The 26,924-nt window shown below is 58.4% G+C and overlaps 1 protein-coding gene across 1 annotated transcript in view; it reads right to left on the reverse strand.

The window, feature by feature from the left end:
* Positions 1-691: 691 nt before the first annotated feature.
* Positions 692-26,924, reverse strand: part of ZZEF1 (zinc finger ZZ-type and EF-hand domain containing 1) — a 77,028-nt gene continuing 50,795 nt past the window's right edge. The window contains exons 35-57 of the mRNA XM_038758856.1: positions 25,086-25,215; positions 24,794-24,932; positions 23,409-23,574; positions 20,629-20,891; positions 18,161-18,333; positions 16,971-17,145; positions 16,612-16,751; positions 14,933-15,210; positions 14,126-14,300; positions 13,169-13,301; positions 11,925-12,139; positions 11,178-11,297; positions 10,674-10,856; positions 10,265-10,365; positions 10,039-10,174; positions 9,595-9,954; positions 8,340-8,483; positions 7,263-7,431; positions 7,024-7,122; positions 5,326-5,491; positions 4,174-4,327; positions 3,837-3,908; positions 692-1,741 (exon numbers count right to left, since the gene is read on the reverse strand). Of these exons, the coding sequence (XP_038614784.1) occupies positions 1,667-1,741; positions 3,837-3,908; positions 4,174-4,327; positions 5,326-5,491; positions 7,024-7,122; positions 7,263-7,431; positions 8,340-8,483; positions 9,595-9,954; positions 10,039-10,174; positions 10,265-10,365; positions 10,674-10,856; positions 11,178-11,297; positions 11,925-12,139; positions 13,169-13,301; positions 14,126-14,300; positions 14,933-15,210; positions 16,612-16,751; positions 16,971-17,145; positions 18,161-18,333; positions 20,629-20,891; positions 23,409-23,574; positions 24,794-24,932; positions 25,086-25,215 (3,766 nt within the window). The 3' untranslated portion in view covers positions 692-1,666. The remainder of the gene's footprint in view (positions 1,742-3,836; positions 3,909-4,173; positions 4,328-5,325; positions 5,492-7,023; positions 7,123-7,262; positions 7,432-8,339; positions 8,484-9,594; positions 9,955-10,038; positions 10,175-10,264; positions 10,366-10,673; positions 10,857-11,177; positions 11,298-11,924; positions 12,140-13,168; positions 13,302-14,125; positions 14,301-14,932; positions 15,211-16,611; positions 16,752-16,970; positions 17,146-18,160; positions 18,334-20,628; positions 20,892-23,408; positions 23,575-24,793; positions 24,933-25,085; positions 25,216-26,924) is intronic.

Here is a 26,924-nt window from a genome sequence, read left to right on the forward strand (position 1 = left end):
TGTAAGGCAGCGTGAGGCCCAGAGCAGCAGGCTTGCTGGCCCTGGCATCCCGGGCGTCTGTTCCGCCTGGAGGGAGCCGGAAATGGGAGGTGAAGGGCGGGAAGGCCGAGATGACCCACTATGGCCTGTCCAAAACCGGAATCCAGACGGGTCGACCTCGGTGGGAGGTGACTGGAACGGGCTGGCGTCCTTCGGGGCTGTTTCTTTTTCCCCAAAGGGGGACCTGGATGGCTCCAGGATCTGCTTCCTGCCAGGGTCGGGGGGTGGTGGGGAGGCAGCCGGCACGTGGGGGATGCAGGGATCCGAAGATGGCGGCGGCGAAGGACCCGTGACCGCTCTCGGCTCCGCCTCCTCGGGCACCCAGCTGCCTCAGCAGACACCCTCGCATGAGGGGGGCCCCCTCCCCGGCCTCGTCTTCCTTCCGTCCTGGGAGCTGGAGAAAAGCTGGGGTTCTCGATGTGGATCTTTCGGCTCCGGATGCGACGCGATGTCTGCCGGGCTGGGCCGGGGCTCAGGATGACTCCCTCCTCCTGCCACTTCTGGGAGCGGACTGCGGGGAGGTCCTTCCCTGGCTTCTAGGCCCTGACGAGGATCCTCAGAGTCTGTCCATCTCCTCCTCCTCTTCCTCTGGGACCATGGGCTGGTCTCCCAGCCCACCAACACGGCTGGAGGGACAGACTCCATACCCAGCGTAGGGCCAGTGGCCCCTCGGGTTTTTATTATCAGGTGGAGGAAGCCCAGAAATCTTCCCACCAGCTCCGGACGGAGTGGACTTGGTGTTGCTGGGAAGCCGGACCGGGTCAGGTCTGGAGTTAAGCAGGGCCAACCCGGCACAAGCCGTGAGGCCCTCTGGTTCGCCCTCAGTTTCCGGTGAATCCTCTTGTGGGGCACCCTGGGTTGGGAAGGGGTCTGCCCAACCATAGGAGGGGTACCACGGAAACAGCCCCATTCCGAGGCGGGAGTTGTTCGCCTCAAGAGGGAAGGGCTGCTCCTTGGACGGGGGTGAAAACCCACCTCTATCCGGCCTCTTCTTAGGCCCGCTCCTCCACCGGGGGGGAAGTGGCACAGCAGGCCGGCTGCCATTCACCCTCTGGGCCCTGCAACAAGTCCCCGGTATCCCTCAAAGGCAAGACGGTGGAACGGACGGACTTTCGGACACGAAGGCGTCGAGGGGGCCGCTTCTCGGACACGGAGTCGGTGGCTTCTAAGACACGGGGATGGTGCGACGGCGGGTTCTTGGACACGAAGACGGTGAGGCTGCGGCTTCTCAGTCGCGGAGATGGTGAGGTGGGAGGTCCTTGGAAACGGAGGCGGTGGAGGTGGAGAGTTCTCGGACACCGAGACCGTGAGGTGGAAGGTTCTCCGATTCAGAGACGGTGAGGTGGCGGTTTCCGGGACACGGAAGGGGCGGGTGTTCGGACCCGGAGGCGGATTTGTGGACGTGCCGGGCGTCTCCTTCCCAAGCGTGGCTTCTCCCCTGCGGGGGCGGCTCCGCCCGCGGTTCGACACTGAGGGGCAACTGCCCGGAGTCTGGGGGAGGGTGATGGGGGGGCAAACGGCCCGGAGACTGGAGTTGGAGAGACATTCTGTGTGCGGATTTAGAGGTTTTTCCTAGGCGCCGGGACGAACCGAACTGGCTGACGCGAGCCGGGGGGGAGGGCGGTCACTACCCAGTCCAGAAGCTGGTGGTCTTGTTGGGGTAATTAATAGCGAGGCTGATAGCAGCAATGTTTCTCAGAGCCTGCGGGAACGAAACAGAGACGTTATGTGGCCCCCGAAATGGCCCCTTCCCACAGGGACATCGGGCGGTCGTGGTACGTGTTGGCACTCTCTCTCTCTCCCGGTAGCCGAAGGGACGATTCCGGACTCGGGCGGCCGCAGAGTTGGGTCCCCGCGGGCTCAAGCCCCGGGTGGGGTTTCCATCCACCCAGTGGGAGGAGAAATAGGGTGGGAGCCAGGTGGAACCCGCCACAAGGGCAGGGACGGGGGATCTCCTCCTCCTCATCATCATCAATCGTATTTATTGAGCGCTTACTGTGTGCAGAGCACTGTACTAAGCGCTTGGGAAGTACAAGGTGGCAACATATAGAGACAGTCCCTACCCAACAGTGGGCTCACGGTCTAAAAGGGGGAGAGTACTTCCACCGTACTAGTCCAAGAGCTCCGGACAGCGACCTGCCCACCGTGGGCTCCCGGAACAATTCGCTACTCACAATGGGAGCACCCTGCCCACAGCAGGAGCCCAGGATGATCCACTGCTCACAGCTGGAGCCCAGGTCAGCACCCTGTAGGTGCCCAGTACAGCGCCTTGCCCACAGCAGAAGCCCAATACAATCTGCTACTCACAGTGGGAGCTCAGTACAGCCACCCTACAGGTGCCCAGTACAGCACACTGCCCAGAGCAGGAGCGTAGTGGGAGCCCAGTACAGCACTCTGCACCCTAAAGGTGGCCCGGACAGCCCCCTGCCCAATGCAGGTACATGAACTGACAGATTAAGAAGTCCAGGAACGGCGTCCCTTCCCTACAGAAAGCTGACTGGGAAAAGCCCAGATTCTCTGGCTTCCGGTTACCCCACCTCACCAAATCGCCAGAGAAAGTGTTTGGGTCCAGAATCATCTGGAAAACCCAGCCTTGAGGGGCGGCGATCCCAGAGATGACACGAAGCCCGAATCTCTAATACGGTGCTTCCGGGTGGCGATTAAATCTGGCAGCTATCGATAATAATGACGGCACTTGTTAAGCGCTTACTATGCGCAAAGCACCGTTCTAAGTGCTGGGGAGGATACAAGGTGATCACCTTGTCCCACGTGGGGCTCACGGTCTTCATCCCCGTTTTACAGAGGAGGTAGCTGAGGCTCAGAGAAGTGAAGTGACTGGCCCAAGGTCACACAGCAGACGTGTGGGGGAGGCGGCATTAGAACCCATGACCTCTGACTCCCAAGGCTGGGCTCTTTCCAATGAGCCACGCTGCTTCCCACGGGTCCAGCGGGCAGGGGCAGAAGCATCACGACCGGCTGGGTGCCCACCCCCCAACAGAGAGAAGCGACTCCGTGTCCAGAGTGAGATTGGCAGAGGGAGCAAGGCCGGGCACTACCCCGGATGCAGGGGAGTCGAATGCCGCAGGTAACGGGGACCCGGTCTGATCTGATGATGTGGAATCTGCCCTGCTGCTGGGCACACATGGCTTAAAGTGGGCACTGAATCAATCCCAGTGTGGCTAGGCCACTCACCTGACCCGAGATGGAGCCGGTGCCCATTTTGGGCCTGGGATAGCCCACCCTGAGACCCCCTTCCCAGCTAGAGAAGGCTACTGTGAGGAAGCCTGCACTTGGATCTATGCCGTTTGGGCATACGGTATTCACCCCACCCTCAGCCCCTCTGTGCGTATCCATCATTTATTTATATTAATGTTTGTCTCCCCCTGGTAGTTTTTTGTGAGCAGGGAATGCGTCGACCAGCTCTGCTCGGTAAATACCACTGACTGAACACTGGCACCGTGGCTGTACAGAGGTAAAGCCTTCGCTCTGGCCCCCGACAGAGAATTTGGCCCGAACGAAAAGCTGACCGCAATCTCCCCCGAGCAGCATCAGCGGCAGGACCCGGGGACCATTTCACAGGTGGGAAAGGAAGTTCCAGAGAGGGTCGGGGGGTGTTGGGTCCTTGTCCTGGGGGGGCCCAGAGGACTCCACCGCGACAACATCAAGTTGGAGCAGGGGCTGGGACGGCGGGGCGGAGGATGCGGGGTCCAGGGAGGGAGGAACGAGGTAAAAAGGTCCGGGGGCACATCTGAGATGGCAGAGGGCGGGGAGGGGGAAGGAGCCGGGACCCCGGTTACCTGGGCCGTGCAGCGCAGCAGGTGAGCGTCGGTGGTTAAGGCAAGCAGGTAATCCTGCAGAGAGCCGAGCTCCTAGGGTTTAAGGAAACAAAGGTTTGGGGGGCCGGCAGGGGTGAAGGGTCCCTGTGGGCCGCACAATCCCATCCCATTCCTCTACCTGTCAAGGGACCAGGCAAGAGGATGCTACGAACTGATGACGGACACCGTCTCCCAAACTGGGGGTGACGGCCCCACCCTCCCGCGCTCCCCGGGGCTCCGCCGACGGGCACCCCCAGACCGGCCCCGGCTCCCCGAGGCCCTTCTGGGGCCACGACGTCTGGCTTTGCGGCCGCCGCACCTGGACTCGGTTCTCGGTGACGAAGAAGAGTTCCGTGAGGGCCCGGTGGAGCGGAAGGAGGGTGCCCGGCCTGGTCCCGTCCTGGCCCAGGCTGTTCTCCATCTGGGTGAACAGCTGCCACAGGGGCTTCAACAGCGTGAGGTCACAGAGGTCGCTGGAGGCCAATCGGGGCAACGTGAGGGGGTGGGGGGGGAGCGGAGGTGGCAGCGAAGAACAAGCGGGGAAGAAGAGGGGAAGTGTGGGAAGCAGGGAGAACCGGGAAACGATGGGGGAGAAATAAAAACAGTGACGGTATTAATTGAGTGCTTACTATGTGCCAGGCACTGTACTAAGCGCTGGGGTGGCTACGAGCAAATCGAGTTGGGCACAGTCCCTGCCCCAAGTGGGGCTCACAGTTTCGATCCCCATTTTGCCGATGAGGTGACTGAGACCCAGGGAAGTGAAGTGACTTGCCCAAGGTCACACAGCAGATAAGCGGCAGAGCTGGGATTAGAACCCACGACCTTCCAACTCCCAGACCCACACTCTATCCATTAAGCCATGCTGCTTCTTCTATCTAGGATAACAATAATAATAATAATGATGATGATGGCATGTATTAAGCGCTTACTATGTGCAAAGCACCATTCTAAGCGCTGGGGAGGTTACAGGGTGATCAGGTTGTCCCTCCGGGGGGCTCACAGTCTTAATCCCCATTTTACAGATGAGGGAACTGAGGCCCAGAGAAGTGAAGTGACTCGCCCGAAGTCACACAGCTGACAATTGGGGGAGCCGGGATTTGAACCCATGACCCCTGACTCCAAAGCCCGGGCTCTTTTCCGCGGAGCCACACTGCTTCTCGATGACACCGGCCATCAGTCAGCACGCTCCCCGAGGTTCCCGAATGAACCGCTCAGTGTGTTCTGACGGTGGAGACGGGTCTTTTCCTCTCGAGGGAGAAAGCCCCAGCCGAACGCCCTGTGCGGCTACTCATGAGGCTCGGTCCCCCCCCGCCCCCAGAAATCACCACCGGGGAAAGACTCCCGTTGGTACCCATGGGCGACCCCGGCGCTCCCAGGGGCCCACAGGCTCTCGGCCCTCGAGCCGACGGCCGCGAGCCGGTGGCCGTCATTCTAAACCCGCTGACCCACGGGGGCGGCGCCCGGCCCTCACCTCCCGGTGCTGCACTGCACGATCCTGAGCAGGAGGTGCACGGCTTTCAGCCGCTGGTGGCCGGTTTGGCGGCAGGCCACGCCCACTTGCCACTCCCAGACTTTGGCCAGCGGGAGGTGGGGGGTCACCCTTTCTTCGGACAGCATCTGCTTCAGAATCTCAAAACCTGGAAAAACAACACCCACCCCCGCCACCGCACTTCAACCGGGGCTGAAATGAGCACGTTCTACCCCAGGCCCACCTGCCATCCTCTCTCTCTACTATATCTATCTCCCCGGGGGAAACTCCTTGCGGGCAGGGAACGGGTCGCTTTGCTATTCCCAACTTTCCAAGAACCAAGTAATAGTAGGAACAATTGTAGTTTCTGTTAAGCAAAGAGTGGGAGGGACGGCCGTCCTCTCTCTCTGCTATATATGTCTCCCTGGGGGAAAGTGGAAGCTCCTTGTGGGCAGGGAACGGGTCACTTTGCTATTCCCAACTTTCCAAGAACCAAGTAATACTAAGAACGATTGTAGTTTCTGTTAAGCACAGAGTGGGAGGGACAGCCGTCTTCTCTCTCTACTATATCTGCCGCCCCGGGGGACAGTGGAAGCTCCTTGTGGGCAGGGAACGGGTCACTTTGCTATTCCCAACTTTCCAAGAGCCTGGTAAGACTAAGAACGATTGTAGTTTCTGTTAAGTGCAGAGTGGGAGGGCCAGCCGTCCTCTCTCTCTGCTATATCTGTCTCCCCGGGGGAGAGTGGAAGCTCCGTGTGGGCAGGGAACGGGTCGCTTTGCTATTCCGAACTTTCCAACAGCCTAGTAATACTAAGAACAATTGTAGTTTCTGTTAAGCGCAGAGTGGGAGGGACAGCCATCCTCTCTCTCTACTATATCTGTCTCCCCGGGGGAGAGTGGAAGCCCCTTGTGGGCAGGGAACGGGTCACTTTGCTATTCTGAACTTTCCAAGAACCAATACTAAGAACGATTGTAGTTTCTGTTAAGTGCAGAGTGGGAGGGCCAACCGTCCTCTCTCTCTGCTATATCTGTCTCCCCGGGGGAGAGTGGAAGCTCCTTGTGGGCAGGGAATGGGTTGCTTTGCTATTCCGAACTTTCCAAGAGCCTAGTAATACTAAGAACGATTGTAGTTTCTGTTAAGCGCAGAGTGGGAGGGACGGTCGTCCTCTCTCTCTGCTCTATCTGTCTCCCCGGGGGAGAGTGGAAGCTCGTTGTGGGAAGGGAACGGGTCGCTTTGCTATTCCGAACTTTCCAAGAGCCTAGTAAGACTAAGAACAATTGTAGTGTCTGTTAATTGAAGAGTGGGAGGGACGGCCGTCCTCTCTCTCTGCTATATCTGTCTCCTTGGGGGACAGTGGAAGCTCCTTGTGGGCAGGGAATGGGTCACTTTCCTATTCTGAACTTTCCAAGAGCCTAGTAAGACTAAGAGCGATTGTAGTTTCTGTTAAGCGCAGAGTGGGAGGGACAGCCATCCTCTCTCTCTGCTATATCTGTCTCCCCGGGGGAAAGTGGAAGCTCCTTGTGGGTAGGGAACGGGTCACTTTGCTATTCTGAACTTTCCAAGAGCCTAGTAAGACGAAGAACGACTGTAGTTTTTGTTAAACTAACAAAAGTAAGACTAAGAAGGATATAGTTTTTGTTCAACGCAGAGTGGGAGGGACCCGTGGGCAGGGAACGATGGGGGACGGGGTGGCTTCTTACCCGTCTGAAATCTCCCCAGGTGCCCGGCGGTCACGGTGAATTTGTAGCCCCACTCGGTGTTGCTTATGTCGGAAGTGAATCTGTAGTACAACGTGTCTCCTGGCAGCAAGGGGAGAGAGACGCGCCGCTGGGCCGGGGCCGGGGGGAGCTGCGGCCCCTCATCCTCCCAACCCCAGGCCGGCCGCGGCCCCCGCCGTGAGGGTCTCACCCACCTCCGCTTCCCGGAGGGGCCACGCTACCTGGAAGCTCGAAGTCCGTCCACTTCTGCAGTGAGCCGCTGAAGTTGTGCCGGTCCTGCTGGAAGTCGCTGCTGCTGGCCATGGCCAGCTCGTCGCAGCCCTCCTCCGTGTTGCACTGAGAGTCAAATTTAATGGAGAGGTAGATCGCCCCGGGAATGTGGACTTTGTCCTGTGAGGGGAACGGGCACATTCACCCCGACCCTCCCAACGGAGCCTGGGCACGGTCGCCCCCGCAACCCTCCCGACGGAGACGGGGCACGGGCACCTCGACCCCCCCGCGGACGGGCACATTCACCCCAACCCTGGCAGCGGAGATGGGGAGAGTCACCCCAGTCCTCCCAACGGAGACCAGGCAGCCTCCTTAGTAGAAGGTAGATTTTTAGTGATGATAGAAAGTCTCACTTGATGGATTACGGGAGGAGAGTCGGGAAAGGAGAGGGGAGAATCAGGGGGGTTGGGTGATCCGTGGTGGGCCACTGGGGGAAAATCAAGGGTAATGGATGATCCATGCTGGGTCGCTGGAGAGAGCCAGGGATTCATTCATTCATATTTATTGAGCACTTACTGTATGCAGAGCACTGTACTAAGCACTTGGGAAGTACAAGTTGGGATGGAGAGGGGAGAATCAGGGGCATGGGATGGTCCATGCTGGGTCACTGGAGAGAGCCAGGGATGGAGAGGGGAGCCAGGGGTGATGGATGGTCCCAACCTAACCACGATGGGAGGCGGCCAGGAGGGCGACTAGTACACTCGGTTCCTCCTAGTGTCCCGATACTAGTCAGCAACAACAGTCCTAGACTGGATGGGCTGTGGTGTTGATGCGGGGCACAGTGACGGAGGAATCCAGGAAAGGGCCCTGGCTGCCATGGACACTTCCGTGTCTGGGCTTTGAGCTCCCATCCCTGTTCACCCCCCGCTGACTCCTCTTGGCCGGAGAAGGCAGACTGAGCCTTCCTCCGTCCCTCCCTCCCAGGCTCACCCGACACCCGGTCCCGTGTCCCCACGCCGGCCCTCCCTCCTCCCGCCCATCTCCGGCCGTCTTCCTGCCACATCTCCCGTCCCGCCCCCGGGTCACACCTCGAAGTTGGTGTTGTTGTTGTAGGGGTGTTTGGACTCGCGCACTTGGACGGCCATGCCGGGCTCCTCCATGAACTGGCACGCTGTCAGGGCCATGGTTCCCAGCATACTCGTGTCGCAGATGCGCAGGACCTTCCGCAGGATCTGGGGAGACCCAACGGCAATGCGGTGTCTGCCCGGGGTTGGGGGTGAGCCTTTGTGGGATAAGGGGAACCCAAAACAAATACGGAATCAAGTCTCCCCTGCGGTGGGCGGTGGGCCTGGGGAATCCATTCCCAGAGGGGCTACTGCGGCCAGGAACGCCAGCAGGTCCAGGTCCAGAGGGCCTAGGGCAGATCCCTGGACGAGCAGCAATGCTAGGTGCCGGGGGGGAGAGTCAGGAGGAGGGTGGATGATCTATGCTGCATCACTGAGGGAGTCAAGGATGGAGAGGAGAGAGTCAGGGGGGTTGGATGGTCCGTGCTGGGTCATTGAGGAAGTCAGGGATGGAGACGGGAGAGTCAGAGGGCTCGGTAGTCCGTCCACAGACGGGAAGGAGGATATCCAGGAGGGCAATCAGCCCACGGACCCTCCCCGTGGCATCCCGTGTCCTGTTAGACACAGAGTCCTGGCCCAGGTGGACTGGGGAGAGGACCGGAAGGGATGACAGGCCCGATCTTGCTGCTTTAGACACGCCAGGGCCCAATACAATGCCTTGGCTGTGGCCACGGGCCACAACAGCCCTCTGGGAACTTGATGTCTCTCCCCGCTAACATTCCTTTGAGATCTTGGATCCCCTCCGGGTGAGAGAACGCACGCGGATGGCTCAGGGCAAGCCACCCGCAATGCGACAGGTCGGCAGGGACGGGTGGCTGGGGACGATGACTCAACCGAGCGGCCCAGCCCTGTGGGACGGAGGGGACGGGCGAGCCCCTTCTTTCCTCTCCCCCTCGTCCCCCTCTCCATCCCCCGTCTTACCTCCTTCCCTTCCCCACAGCACCTGTATATATGTATATATGGTTGTACATATTTATTACTCTATTTATTTATTTATTTATTTTACTTGTACATTTCTATCCTACTTATTTTATTTTGTTGGTATGTTTGGTTCTGTTCTCTGTCTCCCCCTTTTAGACTGTGAGCCCACTGTTGGGTAGGGACTGTCTCTATGTGATGCCAATTTGTACTTCCCAAGCGCTTAGTACAGTGCTCTGCACATAGTAAGCGCTCAATAAATACGACTGATTGATTGACTGATTGACGGGAGGGGGCTGACCTTCTCCCACAGCTGCTTCTCCTCCAGCTGCATGAGCGTGTCCAGGATGTAGGTCATGTGAGCGGCGCCGCTGAGGTCCAGGGTCTCCTCGCCGAGCGGCACGCGGTCGGGCCAGTCGGCGAGCAGCAAGGCCAGCACGTGGCGGGCGTAGAGGACGGCCGTGGCCTCGTTGACGCGGTAGAGGTAGGGCCGCGCGGGCCGCTTGCACCTGGAGTCCAGCTCCTTGTGCAGGAGCGCTGAGCTCTTGCTGCGCCGCTGCTTGGCGTAGGCCAGCTGCAGGTCTCCCTCGGTGTTGGTGATCAGCTTCTGGGTGGCCGGAGCCAGCTCCGCCGCGGCCTTGTCGCAGGGCCCGGGTTCGGCCTGGAAACAGGGGAGCCCCACAGTCAGCGGGGCGGGAGGCGGGCACCCTCCACGGGGTGCGGTCGGGGGCCGGCAGCGACCTACCAGACACGGCAGGATGATCATGTCCGTGTCCAGCGCTTTGGAACTCTGCTCCTCGGGGCGCGGGCACGGGCTGGGCCGCCACGTCTGCGCCAGAGAGCGGAGCTGCTCCTCGGTGGGAATGCCGTCGCTGTCGAACCTTGAGGAGGGCGAGGGCTTGGGCTGCACGTCCCCGGGACCCCGGCCCCTGCACCCGGCCCCGGCCGGACCGCCCCCGTCCCCGCCTCACCGCTTCCGCGCCTCAGGGAACGACGAATCCGTCCTGCTCATCTGCAGCTCGTACACGGTGCGGAGAACATGCAGCGGCGCGTTCAGCGCGTCCTGAGTCATCTGCAGCCCGAGGCGGGAGAGAGGCCGGGGCTCGAGATGGTGGCGGGTGGATGGCTCTGCTCCCTGGGGTGCCCGTGTTCTGCCCCAAAACACCTCACCACGGGGCCTCCCCCAAGCCCGGGACAGGCAGGTGGAAGAGTTCCGCCCTGCCCGGGGCAGAGCCGGGTTTTGGCACGCGGCCCGGCCCCGCACCCTCCCAGCAGGCCCGTGACCTCTCCAGAACCTCGCTGGCCACAACGGATCCAGACGGGAAAAGCACCAGGGTGAGGGGACGGGAGGCCACGTGGGTAAAGTCGGACCCAACGCACCAGGAGGCAGATTTTGGCGGCTTCGTCCAGACCCTCGAGGGGGTCCGGCTTGCCATGGCCGACGGGGCTGGCGGCGGCCGACTCCGCCTCGGGGCCCGCGTCCCGCTCGTCGAGAGCGAGGTCGCCGCGCTGGGCCACGCTGCCCATCTCCTTCTTGGAGGAGTACAGGGTGATGGCCAGGATCTGGGAGAGAGGAACCAGACGTCGTCGGCCCGCCACGGGTGTGTGTGTGGGGGGAATGCGGTCATCTTGTGGGTGGGAAGCCCCTGGCCACAGTATGGCACTTTCGGAGGTGGCACCTGTTCCACCTCATCCCTGCTCCTGTGGAGGTGCAGTCCCGGCCCGCCCCTGCCTAAACCACAGGGTCCCTGCCTCCCAACTCAGCCGCACCATCCTCTCCCAAGCGCTGAGTCCAGTACTCTGCACACAAGGATCGCTCAATAAATCCCAGGAAGGGAGGCTTGATGGGGTCGCGCCATCCCGCCGGAGCCCCTGGGCCCTCACCTCCAAGTCCCGCAGCAGCCACGTTTTACTGAAGCCGGTTCCCTTGCTGCATTTCTTCACCAAAAGCTTCAGCAGGCCGGACTGGATGAAGGCGGCCTGGCTCTCCTCGAAGCCATGGCTCTGTAATTGACCGACCGGGAGGGCCTCAGCCCCGCCCCTCCACCCACCCGCCGGGGGCCCTGAGGCCACATTTGCCCAAGATGGCCTATCAGTCAAGGGGTCAGGGACCCCAGGCCCCTCTGAAGGGCTACGGATGCAGAATCCCGGCTCTCCCAGGGGCGGGGAGGTCCCTCTGAGGGGAAGCTCCTCGAAGGCCTGGACCCCGCTTTTTCTGTGATCACCTGGGGACCCACAGCAGGGGCTCGGCAGACCGTGACTGGCGGTTCGACGCGAGCCCAAATGACCGGTGTGACTGCAGGAGAGATTTCCCAGGACCCCTCTTCCCTGCCCAGTCCCCAGGAGTGGCCCCCCTCGAAGGTGGGGGTAAGGTGCCCACAGGACCCGTGTTTCTTAGCTCCAGGCTGGGGTGTCACCAGCCGGCGAGGTCAAAAGCCAGAAACCAGGTGGAAACCCTCACGGGACGGTGAGTTCCTCGAGGGCAGAGATCGGGTCTGCCGACTCTACAGCGTTCTCCCTAGAGCCCAGTTCAGCGCTCACCCCCACCACGACTGCTCGCCTGCCGTGCCCTGGACAGGGCCCACCCCCACCAGAGTCGCCCCGGGCCGGGCCCCGGGGCCTCCAGGATACCTGCAGGGTTTTATACAGCCCCTTGAGAGCGAGAGACAAGACCCACGTGGCCTCCACCGCCTCGGCGAAGCCGGGGTCCAGACCGGTCTGCAGGAGGTGGGTGGTGATGAATGCCAAGTGCTGGAGGTGCCGCTCCAGCTGGGGGCACAGGGCCCGCCCCCCGGGGTCGCCGTGGCCCTCGCGGCCGCTCTGTTGGACCAGCTGGTAGTCCTTCACTGCCGGGGGGGGAATGACAACGGGTTGGGGGAGAGCCAAGCTTAGTCCTTTTCTGCAGGATGTTCTGGGCTCCTGCTGGTGGTCTCTCTTCTTCCTACAAATACTACTATCAATCAATCAATCAATCGTATTTATTGAGCGCTTACTATGTGCAGAGCACTGTACTAAGCGCTTGGGAAGTACAAATTGGCATCACAACTACTACTGTTAGTATTATTACCACTACTGGTAATACTACTAGTAGTACTACTAACACTGCTTCTATTTGTTCTGACGATTCTGACACCTGTCTACGTGTTTCGTTTTGTTGTCTGTCTCCCCCCTTCTAGACTGTGAGCCCGGTGTTGGGTAGGGACCGTCTCTATGTAAATCAATCAATCAATCATATTTATTGAGCGCTTACTGTGTGCAGAGCACTGTACTAAGCGCCGACTTGGACTTCCCAAGTGCTTAGTACAGTGCTCTGCACACATTAAGTGCTCAATCAATACGATTGAATGAATGAATAATAATCATGATGATAATCTTGGTGCTTGTCAAGTGCTTACGGTGTGACAAGCGCAGGGCTGGGCTAAGCATTGAGGTAGCATCTCAGTTACCTCATCTGTAAAATGGGGACTGAGACTGTGAGCCCCACCTGGGACAACCTGATCACCTTGTAACCTCCCCAGTGCTTAGAACAGTGCTTTGCACATAGGAAGCGCTTAATAAATGCCATCATTATTAGATACAAGACCACTGGGTTGGACACAGTCTCTGTCCCCCATGGGGCTCACAGGCAGATTCGTGACCCCGGCCTGGGCCAGGCGTCCAGGACGGAGGCTGGGCACTCAATACATGACCCATTCCCTGCTCAGAGAGGAGTTTGGGAGTCACCAAGCGCTCCGGAGATCTCCCGTGTCCTCGCCCCGTCAGTCCCCGGGCCGCCGGGAAGGCGCTTTTGGGTCTTCTGGGCGGAATCGGGCGGAGGTTGGGGATGGAGTTGGGGGGAGGGCCCGGAGAACGGCCCGAGCCGCGAGGCTGCAAACCTGTCTTCCTCTTGCGCGTTTTGATGTCCACGACGACGGCGCGGTTCCTGTCGGTGAAGTGCTTCAGGACGATGACGTCGTGTGGCTCGTTGGCGTGGTCCAGGTAGACTGAGCGTGTCCCCGTGCACAGCACCTGGGGACGGGACGTCCACCGGGACCGTGAGGAGCCGGCCGCCCGGACCGCAGCACAGACCCTGCCGGAGTTGCCTGGTGACCCAGCCCTGCCCAGCTCCGGGAAAGCCGGGGGAGACAGAGGAACTACTAGGAGCGGGGAGGGGGGCTTAGGGGACAAAACCAGAAGGGAGAGCGAGGAGGGGTCGGCTGGATTCCCGGGGCTCCCCTGGGCCGCTCCACTTTCCCACTGGCCGGCCAAGGCGGGAAGCCACCCCGGTGAGCGACTGGGGTCCCGGGGCTGACAGCGGCGGCCTGGATTCGGATGCTCCACGTGGCCGCCTGCCTCCGGCTGAGAGGGCACTTGTGGATTTGGGGGACCAGATGCTCCCAACGTCGCCCCACGATCCACCTCTCTACCATCTTTGGGTTTAGCTTTGTTAAAGAGAAATGAAGGGCCCAGTATCCTTCCATCAGGGCCTAAACACCACCATGGCAGGGTAAGAAGCCATTAAGCCCAGGGCTCTGTCTCCGACAGGGGCACCCGGACGCTGGGAGGAACCTGGACATCGGCCCTCGTGGTTAAGAGACAGACCATCCCACACCCCCAACTCTCCCCTCTCCTCCCTGACTCTCCCCCAGTGACGCGGCACAGACCCGCCAACACGTCCGGTTATATCCCTAACTTTTCCTGAAGCTGTGGCTCTAACCCCAAACTGCCCCAAGCCCTCTCCGGAAACGCTGCTCTCTTCATCAGCTCTCAACGATTCCAGCTGCCCCCTCCATGCAAGCCGGGGCACGTCCAGCGAGCGCGTGGGCGGACGGGGCCCCGGCCAAGCGACTGACCTCGGGAAAGCCGACGAGGACCAGCAGGGTGAAGATGTTGGTGTGCTTCAGCTGGAAAGGCAGCTGCTTGACGCAGTGGTCGCCGAACGCGGCAATCACGTCGTGCCACTGGGGCGCGGCGTCCAGGGCTCGGAGGATGTCTGCCATGGTGCACGCCCAGTCCAGGCCCACGCGACTGGGAACCGACATGGAGACGGGGACAGAGACCGAAGCAGAGAAGACAGACACTTCTGTTTAACAGGAGGGGACAAACCCAACCTCCCAATGCACCAACAGCACCCGTCCTTGGGGTGGGTCCTGGATTAAACCTTAGAGTTACAACTGGTCCCACCAGGGCTCCGGGGTGGGTTACGATGTCTCAGCAGAGTTGGGAGGGTGGGTGTGGGTGATGCCCTTCTGGCGGAGACGGCCAGATGTGCACGGGTGATGGTGGGCTGGGCTATCTGAGAGGGACCCAGGGAGTAGGAGGAGGTCGATTTCCCGGGAATCGATGGTACCGGGGCTGGGTGGATTGGGATAAGGAAAAGCACCGTCAACGGCTCGGTGCCCAGGGAACCAATCACGGTCCCCAGAGCAATTTCCGGAGGGCTAGCCGGTACTGACTCCCGAGAACAATCCACGGCCCCGCGCTTCCACACTGGACTCCGGAAGGAGACCCAACAGAGGGCCCACCGGGGGATGGGAGAAGGGATCCACCCCCCTCCCCAGGTACCGCTCTGACCCCGGCCGGCCACCGATTCTCCTCCGGTCAGTCTGAGGGGCCAGGTGTCCTGGGGCCGGGCCGGCCGGCGGGGTCCGGTCGGATACCTGTCCAAGCACACGGCTCCGAGGCTGAACAGGAGGTGGGTGGTCTTCCAGCCGGCGGGCACCGCGGGGCCGACTCCAGCCGGGAACAGGCCATGCTGGGCCGACAGCACCTGGGCGACGGCGGCGTCCACGGCCGCCGGCGGGAGGCGGACAATGAGCCGCCCCAGGAGGCCCAGGGTCAGGTGGTAGGCTTCGTTCAGGTGGCCGGCATTGGAGATGACCACCTGGAACATCAGCGGTAGCGTCTGCTCCAGGTTCATCGGGGCCATGGTGTCGCCCTGTGGGAAGGAGCACAGGGGGCGGGAGACGAGAGCGGCGCGGCTGTTGACTGACCCATGAGGCCACGGCACCCAAGAAGCGCCTATCGGGCTCCACGTGCGGGGGTAGATTCTGGGGTAGGAGACCGGACACATGCCTGGCCCATCCGGGGCTCACAATCAACCCTCTCCCCGTTTGACAGATGAGAAAACAGAGGCCCAGACAGGGTGAGTGACTCGCTCGGGGATTCCCAGCAGGCCGGGGGAGAGCTGGGGCTAGAGCCCCGGTCTCTTGACTCCCAGCCCGAGCTTTCAGTTCTGCTTCCTGCACCTCACGATTCTGACTGAAGTGGTCAGGCGCTTTGTACAGTGCAACACACCAAATGGATGCTCACTTGTTGCTTCTACCACCTTTTCCCACCCCAACCGCTACGTCTACTGGTCAGGATCTAGGATGTGGCGTCCAGTAAGGTTCACTCTGTTCAGTGGACGTCCAAACCAATCCACAGCGTGAAAGGACCCCAGCACTGGACAATGCAGCAGCAGGGAAGCAGCACGGCCTAGTGGGGCGAGCCCGGGCCTGGGAGAGTCCGGCCAGAGAGCCAGGCAGGGCCGGGGTGGGCCCAGCTGGATCCAGCGCTCCCCGGGTATCCGGAAGAGCTGCTCAGGGGATCCCACGTCTCCTCCACGAATCCCACCTCCCCGACTCGGGTCGTTCGTTCATTCATTCAATCGTATTTACTGAGCGCTTACTGTGTGCAGAGCACTGTACTAAGCGCTTGGGAAGTACAAGTTGGCAACATATAGAGACGGTCCCTACCCAACAGTGGGCTCACAGTCTAGAACAGTCGCTACAACAACCACCTCGTGCCCAGGGCTTCCCGAGCTCGTTGTGGGTTGGGGACGTGTCTACCAACCGGCTCTGTTATACTGTCATAGTGTACTCTCCCAAGCGCTTAGCACAGAGTTCTGCACAAACAACAAATAGCACTGATTGATTGCAAGAGGCTAGCTCTCTCGCTCATCCTTTGCCCTACCCAGCTGGAGCAGCGCTGCATCGCCCAGCCCCACCGTGGGCAAACCACCCGCACCTCCCGGCTCCCACGCTAGCCCTCCCGGAAGATCCCCGTGGGCCTCCCCCTATGGCTCCCATCCCCTCCCCGGCATCCAGTATAGTGCTCTGTGCTCCACAGATGTCCCGCTGGCTGCTTGACCGGTGACAGATTGAATCTTTCCGCTTCTGAGTCCATCCTTGAGCTCGGGGGAGAGAACCCCGAAGCTTTGGGCTCAACCACAAAAGCCTCAGGCCAGAGGGGCGATCTCTGAACACTGCCACCCCCGACAACTCCTCGCCTCTTGGTTGGCCACGTCCACCGGGAGATGTCTCAAATTGTCCCTTTAGGCTCCCGCTTCAGTCCTTACCGGTTTCAGCGGGGGCAGCATGGCGGCCAGCAATCCCAAAATCCTCTTCTGGGAGCAGTCGGCGAACACCTGCTCCGGGGTCGGGATGACGGGCTTCGCCTCCACTGGTCCCGGGCTCGAATCGCTGGAACTCTCCACGTCTGTGTGGAGACAGGAGACCCGGTTCCCGCGGGGACTCGCAGACTCGACGACGGAGCCGAGACGGCCCTGAAGAGTCTGGAGAAGCTCTAGGTCATCCCGGCCTCGCTTCCTCGGATGGTGCCGGGCACAGACCCCGCCACGGGGAGGGAAGGGCTCCCACCTTGGGGGTGGGGTTTGAACCCCTGGGGTGGCAATGATGGGAGGGAAAGCGATCTCACCCAGAAGCCCCGAGGACACGCTGTCGTCGGACGATGGGCTGGAGTTTTGAGTCGCCACCCCTGGAGCAGGCCGTGTGGGGTCCTCCTGGTCTCTGGGGCCACTGCCCGCGCCGGGGCTCTCCAGGAGCCCGTTCTCCAAACAAGGCTCTGCTCCTTCTCCCACGTCCCTTTTTCCCTGACACGCATAAACACATGGAGGGGGTGAGGAGGGAGAGAGCAGAGTATTAGCGACGAGAGGGCTGGGCACAATCACCCTGCAACCGGCCACTCTAGCAGGCCAAGAAGGGGTAAATGTCCACCCTCTGCCCTTGAATCTTCCTCCTGAAGCCCAAGGGGTGAGAGGCCGTGCCCGCACCCCACCACGCCAAAGGCCTCAGGCAGGAGCAAACAGAGGAGGGGGCTCGGTGCCGACTGTGGGGAAGAGAAAGAGGGGAAGGGGTAAGCCATCCAGTGGCTGCCTCCTCCTCTCCTCCAGCAGTAGCAGCAGCAGCACAGAGGCCTTCCGCAGACCCGGTCCCAGGTTGGCCAGTTGAGCCAGGGTGGTCGGACATACTGGGATCACTGGGGCCATCCCCGCTTCCATTTGGTGGCCCGGCCCAGAGGGACAGCGGTGGTCACGGTGATCTGTTCGTGCCTCTGAGGCCTTGGGTCAGCGGCAGCGGCCTGCTCCCTTCTCCGGCCTTGCCTCTCCTCTCTCCTTCGGCCATTCAGTCCTCTCCCCCCGTCCTCTCCCTTACTCTCCTCCCTCTTCTCGTCTGCCCCCCGCCCCCCATCCCACTCCACCCTGGACTAATTCAGAGTAGGGACGGGGAGTCAGAGGGCCCCGGCTCTAAGCCCAGTTCCGCCACTTGTCTGTTGTGTGACCTTGGGCAAAAATAATTTCACTTCTCTATGCCTCAGTTATCTCATCTGTAAAATGGGGATTAACACTGTGAGCCCTAGGCAGGACTGTGTCCAACCTGATTATCCTGGGTCTGGCTACCCAACTGCTGAGTTCAGTGTCTAGTGAACTGTGTCCAACCCGGTTTGCTGGTATCCACCCCAGCGCTTGGTACATAGGTGCTTAAGAAATACCACAATTAGCACGCAATAAGAACTTCACATATACCATAAGAAAATTGATTTAAAAAAAAAAATTGGGCCTGCTCACAGATCGGGGTGACCCAACGCTCCAGGCTAGAGAGAGAAACGCCACTTACCCGCCAAGGGCCGGACAGATCTGTGCCACTGCCAGGGGCCTGGGCCGCCGCCGCCTTCTCCTTCGGGGGCTCCCCCGGAGTGCCGGAGCTGCTTTCGGTGGAGGTGCTGCCGGGAACGCCTTCATTCTCTGGCAACGGGCACAGGAGAGCTAGCGCTTTAAAACCTAGCGAGGGGAGAGTGGGGAGGAAAGAGGTCTCTTCAGAGTCCGAAACCCGGAACAAGGGCCCGCCGCCTGCTCGCTGTGAGGGGACGGAGAGATGCTCACAGAGAGGATAAACGACGTGACAAGCGGTGCCGCCGAGTGGGAAGAGCCTTGGTCTGGGAGTAAGGGGATGAGAGTCACAGAAGCAGTGTGGCTTAGTGGAAAGAGTACGGGATTCGGAGTCAGAGGACCAAGGTCACACAGCAGACGAACAGCAGAGCTGGAATTAGAACCCAGGCCCTCTGACTTCCAGCCCCTCGCTCTCTGCACTAGGCCACGCTGCTTCTCCTTGTCACCTGGGCAGGGTCAGCGTTTTAAGATATGCCCGCGTTCATCCTGACCCTATCAGAGTTTCACCAGTGGGTGAGTCAGAAGCCGTGGGGACCCAATCCTCTTTGTCCCAGAGGCCTGTGCTTCTACCAACCACAGTTTTGCCAACTAGCACAGTCATCATCTCTAGTGACCGAGTTTCTACCAGGTGCAGAGGATGGTACTGTGTGCCCACTGTGAAATAAGAGGAGCCCAGTCCAGCACCTCTGCACACAACAGGTGACCAGTCCACCACTGGGCACACAGCAGGGCCCCCAAACAATCCTGGTAAAGATGATGCTCTGACAATCCTGGTCTTTCGGCAGAGTACTTCTTAGGGACCAATTCCAAACTGATTAGCCCAGACCTCCCAATTGGGACCGGATGGTTTTGCATTTCAGCAACATTGCCCTTTCCTTTTCTTGGACGCCTGGACTGACTTACAATTTTGTTAAAAAAATCCTGACTCGGTTCCCCTCTAGACTGTAAGCTGGTCGTGCACAGCGAACGTGGCTATTATAGTGTTATGCTGTATTTTCCCAAGTGTTTAGTACAATGCTTGGCATGCAGTAAGCGCTCAATAAATGCCACTGACTTACTAAGACCAGTACCTGAACTCTCCCGGCACTCAGCCATCCTAGTCCCCGCCACCCCAGCCCCCAGATGCTCTTGCCACAGAAATGGGAGGGGCAGAGGTGAAATCAGGGAGAGGGGTAGCAGTGGCATGGATAGCAGGGCCCGCCTGGGTGCCATCCCCCAAACTGGGGCACGTGCTGCGGCCCTGGTGCCAATCTCCGCAACATCGCCAAGATCCGCCCTTTCCTCTCCATCTGAACCGCTATCCTACTCGTTCAGTCTCTCATCCTATCCCGACTGGATTACTGCATCAGCCTCCTCTCTGATCTCCCATCCTCCTGTCTCTCCCCACTTCAATCCATACTTCCCGCGGCTGCCCGGATCGTCTTTGTGCAGAAACGCTCTGGGCATGTTACTCCCCTCCTCAAAAATCCCCAGTGGCTACCAATCAACCTACGCATCAGGCAAAAACTCCTCACCCTTGGCTTCAAGGCTGTCCATCCCCTGGCCCCCTCCTCCCTCACCTCCCTTCCCTCCTTCTCCAGCCCAGCCCGCACCCTCCGCTCCTCTGCCGATAATCTCCTCACCGGGCCTCGTTCTTGCCCATCCCACCGTCGACCCCCGGCCCACGTCCTCCCGTGGCCCGGAATGCCCTCCCTCTGCACATCCACCAAGCTAGCTCTCTTCCTCCCTTCAAAGCCCTACTGAGAGCTCACCTCCTCCAGGAGGCCTTCCCACACTGAGCCCCTTCCTTCCTCTCCCCCTCATCCCCCTCTCCATCCCCCCATCTTACCTCCTTCCCTTCCCCACAGCACCTGTATATATGTATATATGGTTGTACATATTTATTACTCTATTTATTTATTTATTTATTTTACTTGTACATTTCTATCCTATCTATTTTATTTTGTTGGAATGTTTGGTTCTGTTCTCTGTCTCCCCCTTTTAGACTGTGAGCCCACTGCTGGGTAGGGACTGTCTCTATGTGTTGCCAATTTGTACTTCCCAAGCGCTTAGTACAGTGCTCTGCACATAGTAAGCGCTCAATAAATACGATTGATTGATTGATTGATTGATTGTAGATATGTATATGTTTGTACATATTTATTACTCTATTTAACTTGTACATACTTATTCTATTTATTTTATTTGGTTTATATGCTTTGTTTTGTTGTCTGTCTCCCCCTTCTAGACTGTGAGCCCACTGTTGGGTAGGGACTGTCTCTATATGTTGCTGACTTGTACTTCCCAAGCGCTTCGTGCAGTGCTCTGCACACGGTAAGCGCTCATTAAATACGACTGAATGAATGAATCTGCCCCGCCTGGTCCCGGCCAGTCAGTCGTCCTTGGAGGTTGGGGACGCCCGCTCACCTTTGCCGTGCTGGGCCTTGAGCAGGCAGTCACCGATGAGCTGAACGCACTGGCACCGCAGCACGGCGGCCTGGCGGGCCAACCGCGGGTCGAGCCTCTCGCCGGCGCCGTCCTGGGGGCCGGCCAAGTCGGCGCTGTACAGGGCGAGCGCGGCGAACAGCAGCCAGGAGTAGTTGTGGACGTAGGGCTGGATGAGTCCCTGCCGGTCGCTGATCCGCACGGTGACCATCGGCAGCACGGTCACGTTGTGGCTGGGCAGGTGGCTGCCGGAGGAGGGGAAGGGAGGGGGCAGAGAGCGCACTGGGGTCCCGGCGGAGGGCTCGGAAGCGAACGTGGTCCAGCCCCCTGCTTCCATCATGTCCATTTGCCTTCCTCCCTTGCCTCCAAGGACGTATGTTCCACTCTTGGATCATTTTCCCGCTCTCCATCCTAACCTACCACTTGCATACACCCTCTCGCGGTGCTTTACCAGGTGCGGGGGGGCCAGCTCCTAGGACTCTGACAAAAGGCCTTTAGACTGTGAGCCCACTGTTGGGTAGGGACTGTCTCTATATGTTGCCAATTTGTACTTCCCAAGCGCTTAGCACAGTGCTCTGCACATAGTAAGCGCTTAATAAATACGATCGATGAAAAGGCCAGGCCTCTCACTAAGGCCCTGGCCAGTATGGGTCGACCTTACTAATAATTCATTCATTCAATCGTATTTATTGAGCGTTTACTGTGTGCAGAGCACGGTAATAAGCACTTGGGAAGTACAGGTTGGCAACATATAGAGACGGTCCTTACCCAACAATAATAATAATAATAATGAGGGCATTTGTTAAGCGCTTACTAAGTGGAAAGCACTGTTCTAAGCACTGGGGAGGATGTAAGGTGATCAGATTGTTCCACGTGGGGCTCACAGTCTTCAACCCCATTTTACAGATGAGGTAACTGAGGCACAGAGAAGTTAAGTGACTCGCCCAAAGTCACACAGCTGACAACTGGCAGAGCTGGGATTTTTTTTTTTAATGGCATTTATTAAGCACTTACTATGTGCAGAGCACTGTTCTAAGCGCTGAATTTGAACTCATAATGATAATAATAACAATAATGGCATTTATTAAGCGCTTACTATGTGCAGAGCACTGTTCTAAGCGCTGGGGTAGATACAGGGTAATCAAGCTGTCCCATGTGGGGCTCACGGACTTAATCCCCATTTTCAAGATGAGGTAACTGAGGCACAGAGAAGTGAGGTGACTTGCCCAAAGTCACACAGCTGACAACTGGCAGAGCTGGGATTTTTTTTTTAATAGCATTTATTAAGCGCTATGTGCAGAGCACTGTTCTAAGCGCTGAATTTGAACTCATAATAATAATAATAATGGCATTTATTAAGCACTTACTATGTGCAAAGCACTGTTCGAAGCGCTGGGGTAGATACAGGGTAATCAAGCTGTCCCACGTGAGGCTCACGGACTGAATCCCCATTTTCCAGATGAGGTAACTAAGGCACAGAGAAGTGAGGTGACTTGCCCAAAGCCACAGCTGACAACCGACAGAGCTGGGATTTTTTTTTAATGGCATTTATTAAGTGCTTACTACGTGCACAGCACTGTTCTAAGCGCTGAATTTGAACTCATAATGATAATAATAATAATAATGGCATTTATTAAGTGCTTACTATGTACAAAGCACTGTTCTAAGCGCTGGGGTAGATACAGGGTAATCAAGCTGTCCCACGTGGGGCTCACGGACTTAATCCCCATTTTCCAGATGAGGTAACTGAGGCACAGAGAAGTGAGGCGACTTGCCCAAAGTCACACAGCAGACCTGTGGCAGATCCGGGATTCGAACTCATGACCTCTGACTCCCAAGCCTGTGCTCTTTCCATCGAGCCACGCTGCTTCTCTAAGGGGGCCTTGCCTCCTTGTGGCTGCTGGACTCTCTGGGACCCACCGTGGGGCCACCAGGCTGCTTTTAATAATGGTACCACTCTGAGGCCACATTTGGCTTCTGGTCCAATCAATTGTATTTACTGAGTGCTTACTGTGTGCAGAGCACTGTACTAAGCGCTTGGGAAGTCCAAGTTGGCAAAATATAGAGACGGTCCCTACCCAACAGTGGGCTTGCAGTCTAAAAGGGGGAGTCCACCACGGCTTCCAGGTCTCGGAGCTCTCCTGTCACTCCCACCCCGGGTTCGTAGGGCCCATCGTCTCCCACGCGGCTCTGTGGAACGCTCCCTGAGGCCCCCCTGAGCTTTTGGAATTATACTACTGTCACTAGGGGAAGGGGATCGCCAGTTTCCCTCCGCCTGAGACCCCGACTTGATGCCACCGCCACCCAGGCCCCCATCCCGACACCGGCCCCCCCGTGACCCCTGGCAGACGGACCCCGAGGAGCCGGGGAGGATGGTAATCAAGGTCCTGCTGAGAGCTCACCTCCTCCAGGAGGCCTTCCCAGACTGAGCCCCTTCCTTCCTCTCCCCCTCGTCCCCCTCTCCATCCCCCCATCTTACCTCCTTCCCTTCCCCACAGCACCTGTATATATGTATATATGGTTGTACATATTTATTACTCTATTTATTTATTTTACTTGTACACATCTATCCTATTTATTTTATTTTGTTGGTATGTTTGGTTTTGTTCTCTGTCTCCCCCTTTTAGACTGTGAGCCCACTGTTGGGTAGGGACTGTCTCTATGTGTTGCCAATTTGTACTTCCCAAGCGCTTAGTACAGTGCTCTGCACATAGTAAGCGCTCAATAAATACGATTGATGATGATGATGATGATGATGGTACCTGTCAGAATATCTCTTGGCAGAATAGCAGCCATAGCAGAGGTCAAAGTCGTCGCACACGGTACAGTTGACCCGGCGGCCTACGATGACCCCCCGGCATTGGTCACAGGCGTATTCCATGTTCACCATCTCGTGGTCATCCTCGTGGCCCTCAGGCTTCACTCCACCTGCGGACGGCCAGACCAGAATGCCCTGAGTGACAGCCCCCAACCCTGCTGCCGCCTCTTCTCGTCCGCTTCGCCCGCTTCTGCCAGCTCTGGGCCCCTGGGCTGCCCTCCGCCCAGGCGGGCCCTGGGCCAGTGCTGTGGCCGCTGGAAAGAGCCTTAAGGGTCCCTCCTGGGGGAGTGGACTCTGAGTACCGGGCCCTTATGAGGGAGGCACTGGACCACAGGCATCCCCTCCGCCGGCCCGGGGCAAGAGCTGCCGTTCGCCACCCCACCCAAAGTTCCCGCTCACGAAGGACCACGACTGAGTCCATCCGCTGGGCTTGCGGGGACCCAATTGGGACTGCGGAACTGGCTCTATCACTCATGCCCATGGAAAATGGAAATTCCTCCAGGGAAAGGGTCATTAACTCGACTGCCAGTGTGGGCATTCCAGTGCCCAGGCCCACCAGTGCTCTACACGCAGCTGGGGCCCAGTAAGCCCAGGAAGAAGATGATGATGACGACAGTGATGACGGCCCATGGTTTTCACCGCAACTTCACTTGAATGCATTTTTCAGCATAGGCTGATATGCCCTGCATCGCGCAGGGTTCCCTGGGGAACCCTGTCACGCCAGTGGCCTGGAATGCCCTTCCACCTCAAATCTGACAATGACTCTCCCCGCCTGCAAACACTTATTGAAGGCACATCTCCAAGAGGCCTTTCCTGATCAAGCCCTCCTCTCCTCTTGTCTCACTCCCTCTGCGTCACCCAGCCTTGCTCCCTTTATTCATCTCACCCCCACCCTGCCAAGTCCCATAGCACTCATGTCCACATCAATCGTTTATTTCTGTTCACGTCTGTCTCCCTCTCTAGACTGTAAGCTCGTTGTAGGCTGGGAATGTGTCTGCTTATTGTTGTACCGTACTCTCCTAAGCACTTAGTACAGTGCTCTGCACACAGTAGGTGACCAATAAATAAGACTGAATAAATGAATGGACCCTGCCCCTGTCCCCGAGGAGGTCAGTGTCATATGATCGAGAGAGAAAAAATTGAACCGGACACCCCTGGGAGGAGCCTTAGAAGTGTGGAAATCCCAGAGGAGGAGACCCCTCCCCAGGCTACTCCAAAGGGGCCTCTCTGACCATTCCTCTCCTGCCCCGGCCCCTAAGGGGGTCTCGCCCCAAAGCCCCCGGGGGCCGAGAAGCAAGTGCCCACGGCGGGGTGACCCTCCGTCGTTACCTAGGAAGCACGTCTTGCACAGGTCCATGTCGTTGCACTGCAGGCAGCGGTAGCGATGCCACGGGGCGATCTCATCGCAGCCGTCGCAGGAAATGTCCACTTTGAGCAGGTTGCAGTAGCGGGCGATGAACATGTGCATCTGCCAGGGGTGGGGGTCCAGATCAGGCGGCCGGTCCCCGTCGTCCCCCTCCTGACCCCCGCACCGCGCTCCGGGAAGGGAAGCCATTCGGTGGGACGAGGGCACGGGCATCCCCGCGCCCGCTCACCCACCGTGGCAGCCCGGGGCTCTCACCCTCCTCTGCTTCTCCGGGTCGGCTTGGGAGATCTTCTCGTACCAGGCCTCGAACATCCCGTCCTGACACCCGTCCATCCACTCGCGGTTCTGCTCGTAGTCGGCGATCTCGTCTTCCTCGCTCCACTGGCTGGGGGAGACCGAATCCCGGGCGGCCCGCGGCTCAGAGCTGGAGAGGGCCCCGAGGTCGGCCCGGCCCCGGGGTGCGGCTCCTCCCCGCTCCAGGCCTGGGGATCCCTGGAATCAACTCCGGAGCCCCGCCCCGTCCCCAGATCTTTGCCTGAAAGATCGCGGGATTCGGTGGCCTCAGAGACAGGGACCACCTCGTCCTCACGAGCAATTTCTCCCCGCCGTTAAGAGGGGAAGCCCCTGGTGGGCAGGGAATGTGTCTCATGCTTTTTAAGAACCTTCTTGAGTGCTCAGGCCACCGCCTGGAGCCCTGAAGATGCCCCCAAATCTTTCTTACTTCCACTACCTCAACCGGTGCTCCGAGCACCCGGCCTACTGGCTGCCATGGAGATGGTGGCTAGAAGGAAAGAGTCCCCAGAAACCTCCCCCATTTCAAGAACAACAACATAATAATAATAATGATGGTATTTGTTAAGCGCTTACTATGTGCAAAGCACTGTTCTAGGCGCTGTGGGGATACAAGATGATCAGGTCGTCCCACGTGGGGCTCCCAATCTTAATCCCCATTTTACAGACGAGGTAACTGACGCACAGACAAGTGAAGTGACTTGCCCAAAGTCACACAGCTGACAACTGGCGGAGCCGGGACTTGAACCCAGGACCTCTGACTCCAAAGCCCATGCTCTTTCCGCTGAGCCACACTGCTATGAGAAGCAGCATGGCCTAGTGGACACAGCATAGGCCCGGGAATCAGAAGGACCTGGATCTGATCCCGGCTCCACCACTTGTCTGCTGCGTGACCTTGGGCAAGCCACTTCACTTCTCTGTGCTTCAATTACGTCATCTATAAAATGGAGATTAAGATTGCGAGCCCCATTTGGGACAGGGACTGTGTCCAACATGAATGTCGTGTATCTACCCTAGTGCTTAGACCAGTGCCTGGCACATAATAAGCACTTAAAAATATCATTAAAATTTTTTTTTTTAATGGGGAAAATGATGATGACAAAAAAAAAGCTTGCAGAGAAAACACCCTAATAAATGTTTCTTAAAGTGCTTGTTCCACTGGCACCAGGATCCTGGTGTCCCCCTGGACATCTCTGAGGACCCTGCAGTTGGACTCCGGACTGTTCCACTGTAGGGTAGGGACTGTCTCTATATATTGCCAATTTGTACTTCCCAAGCGCTTAGTACAGTGCTCTGCACATAGTAGGCACTCAATAAATACGATTGATGATGATGCTCCCTCCCTCATCAGATGGGACACAGTCCCTGCCCCACACGGCGACCTTCTCCCCATTTCACAGGTGAAGAAACTGAGGAAGTTAGATGACTTAGCCGAGGGCACCCAGAGGCAGGAGGCCAGGGCACAACTGGCACTAGGACCCGGACCAGCCTGTTATTTTCCCGCTATGTGACCTTGGGCAACTCACTTAACTTCTCTGTGCCTCAGTTTCCTCAACTAGAAAATGGGGATTCAATAGCTGCTCTCCCTACTTAGGTTATGAGCCCCCCGGGGGACGGGCACCACATGTGATCTGATGAACTTGCATCTACGCTAGCGCATGGAATGGTTCTTGATGCTTAATAAGTGCTTAACAAATACCATTAATATTATTATTGGGAATGGGAATCTCCCACCCTGCAGCCTTGGAAGAGTGCTTTGCACATAGTAAGCGCTTAATAAATGCCATTATTATTATTATTATT

Source organism: Tachyglossus aculeatus, chromosome 17, assembly GCF_015852505.1.
Source record: "Tachyglossus aculeatus isolate mTacAcu1 chromosome 17, mTacAcu1.pri, whole genome shotgun sequence".
Taxonomy (NCBI): Eukaryota; Metazoa; Chordata; class Mammalia; order Monotremata; family Tachyglossidae; genus Tachyglossus; species Tachyglossus aculeatus.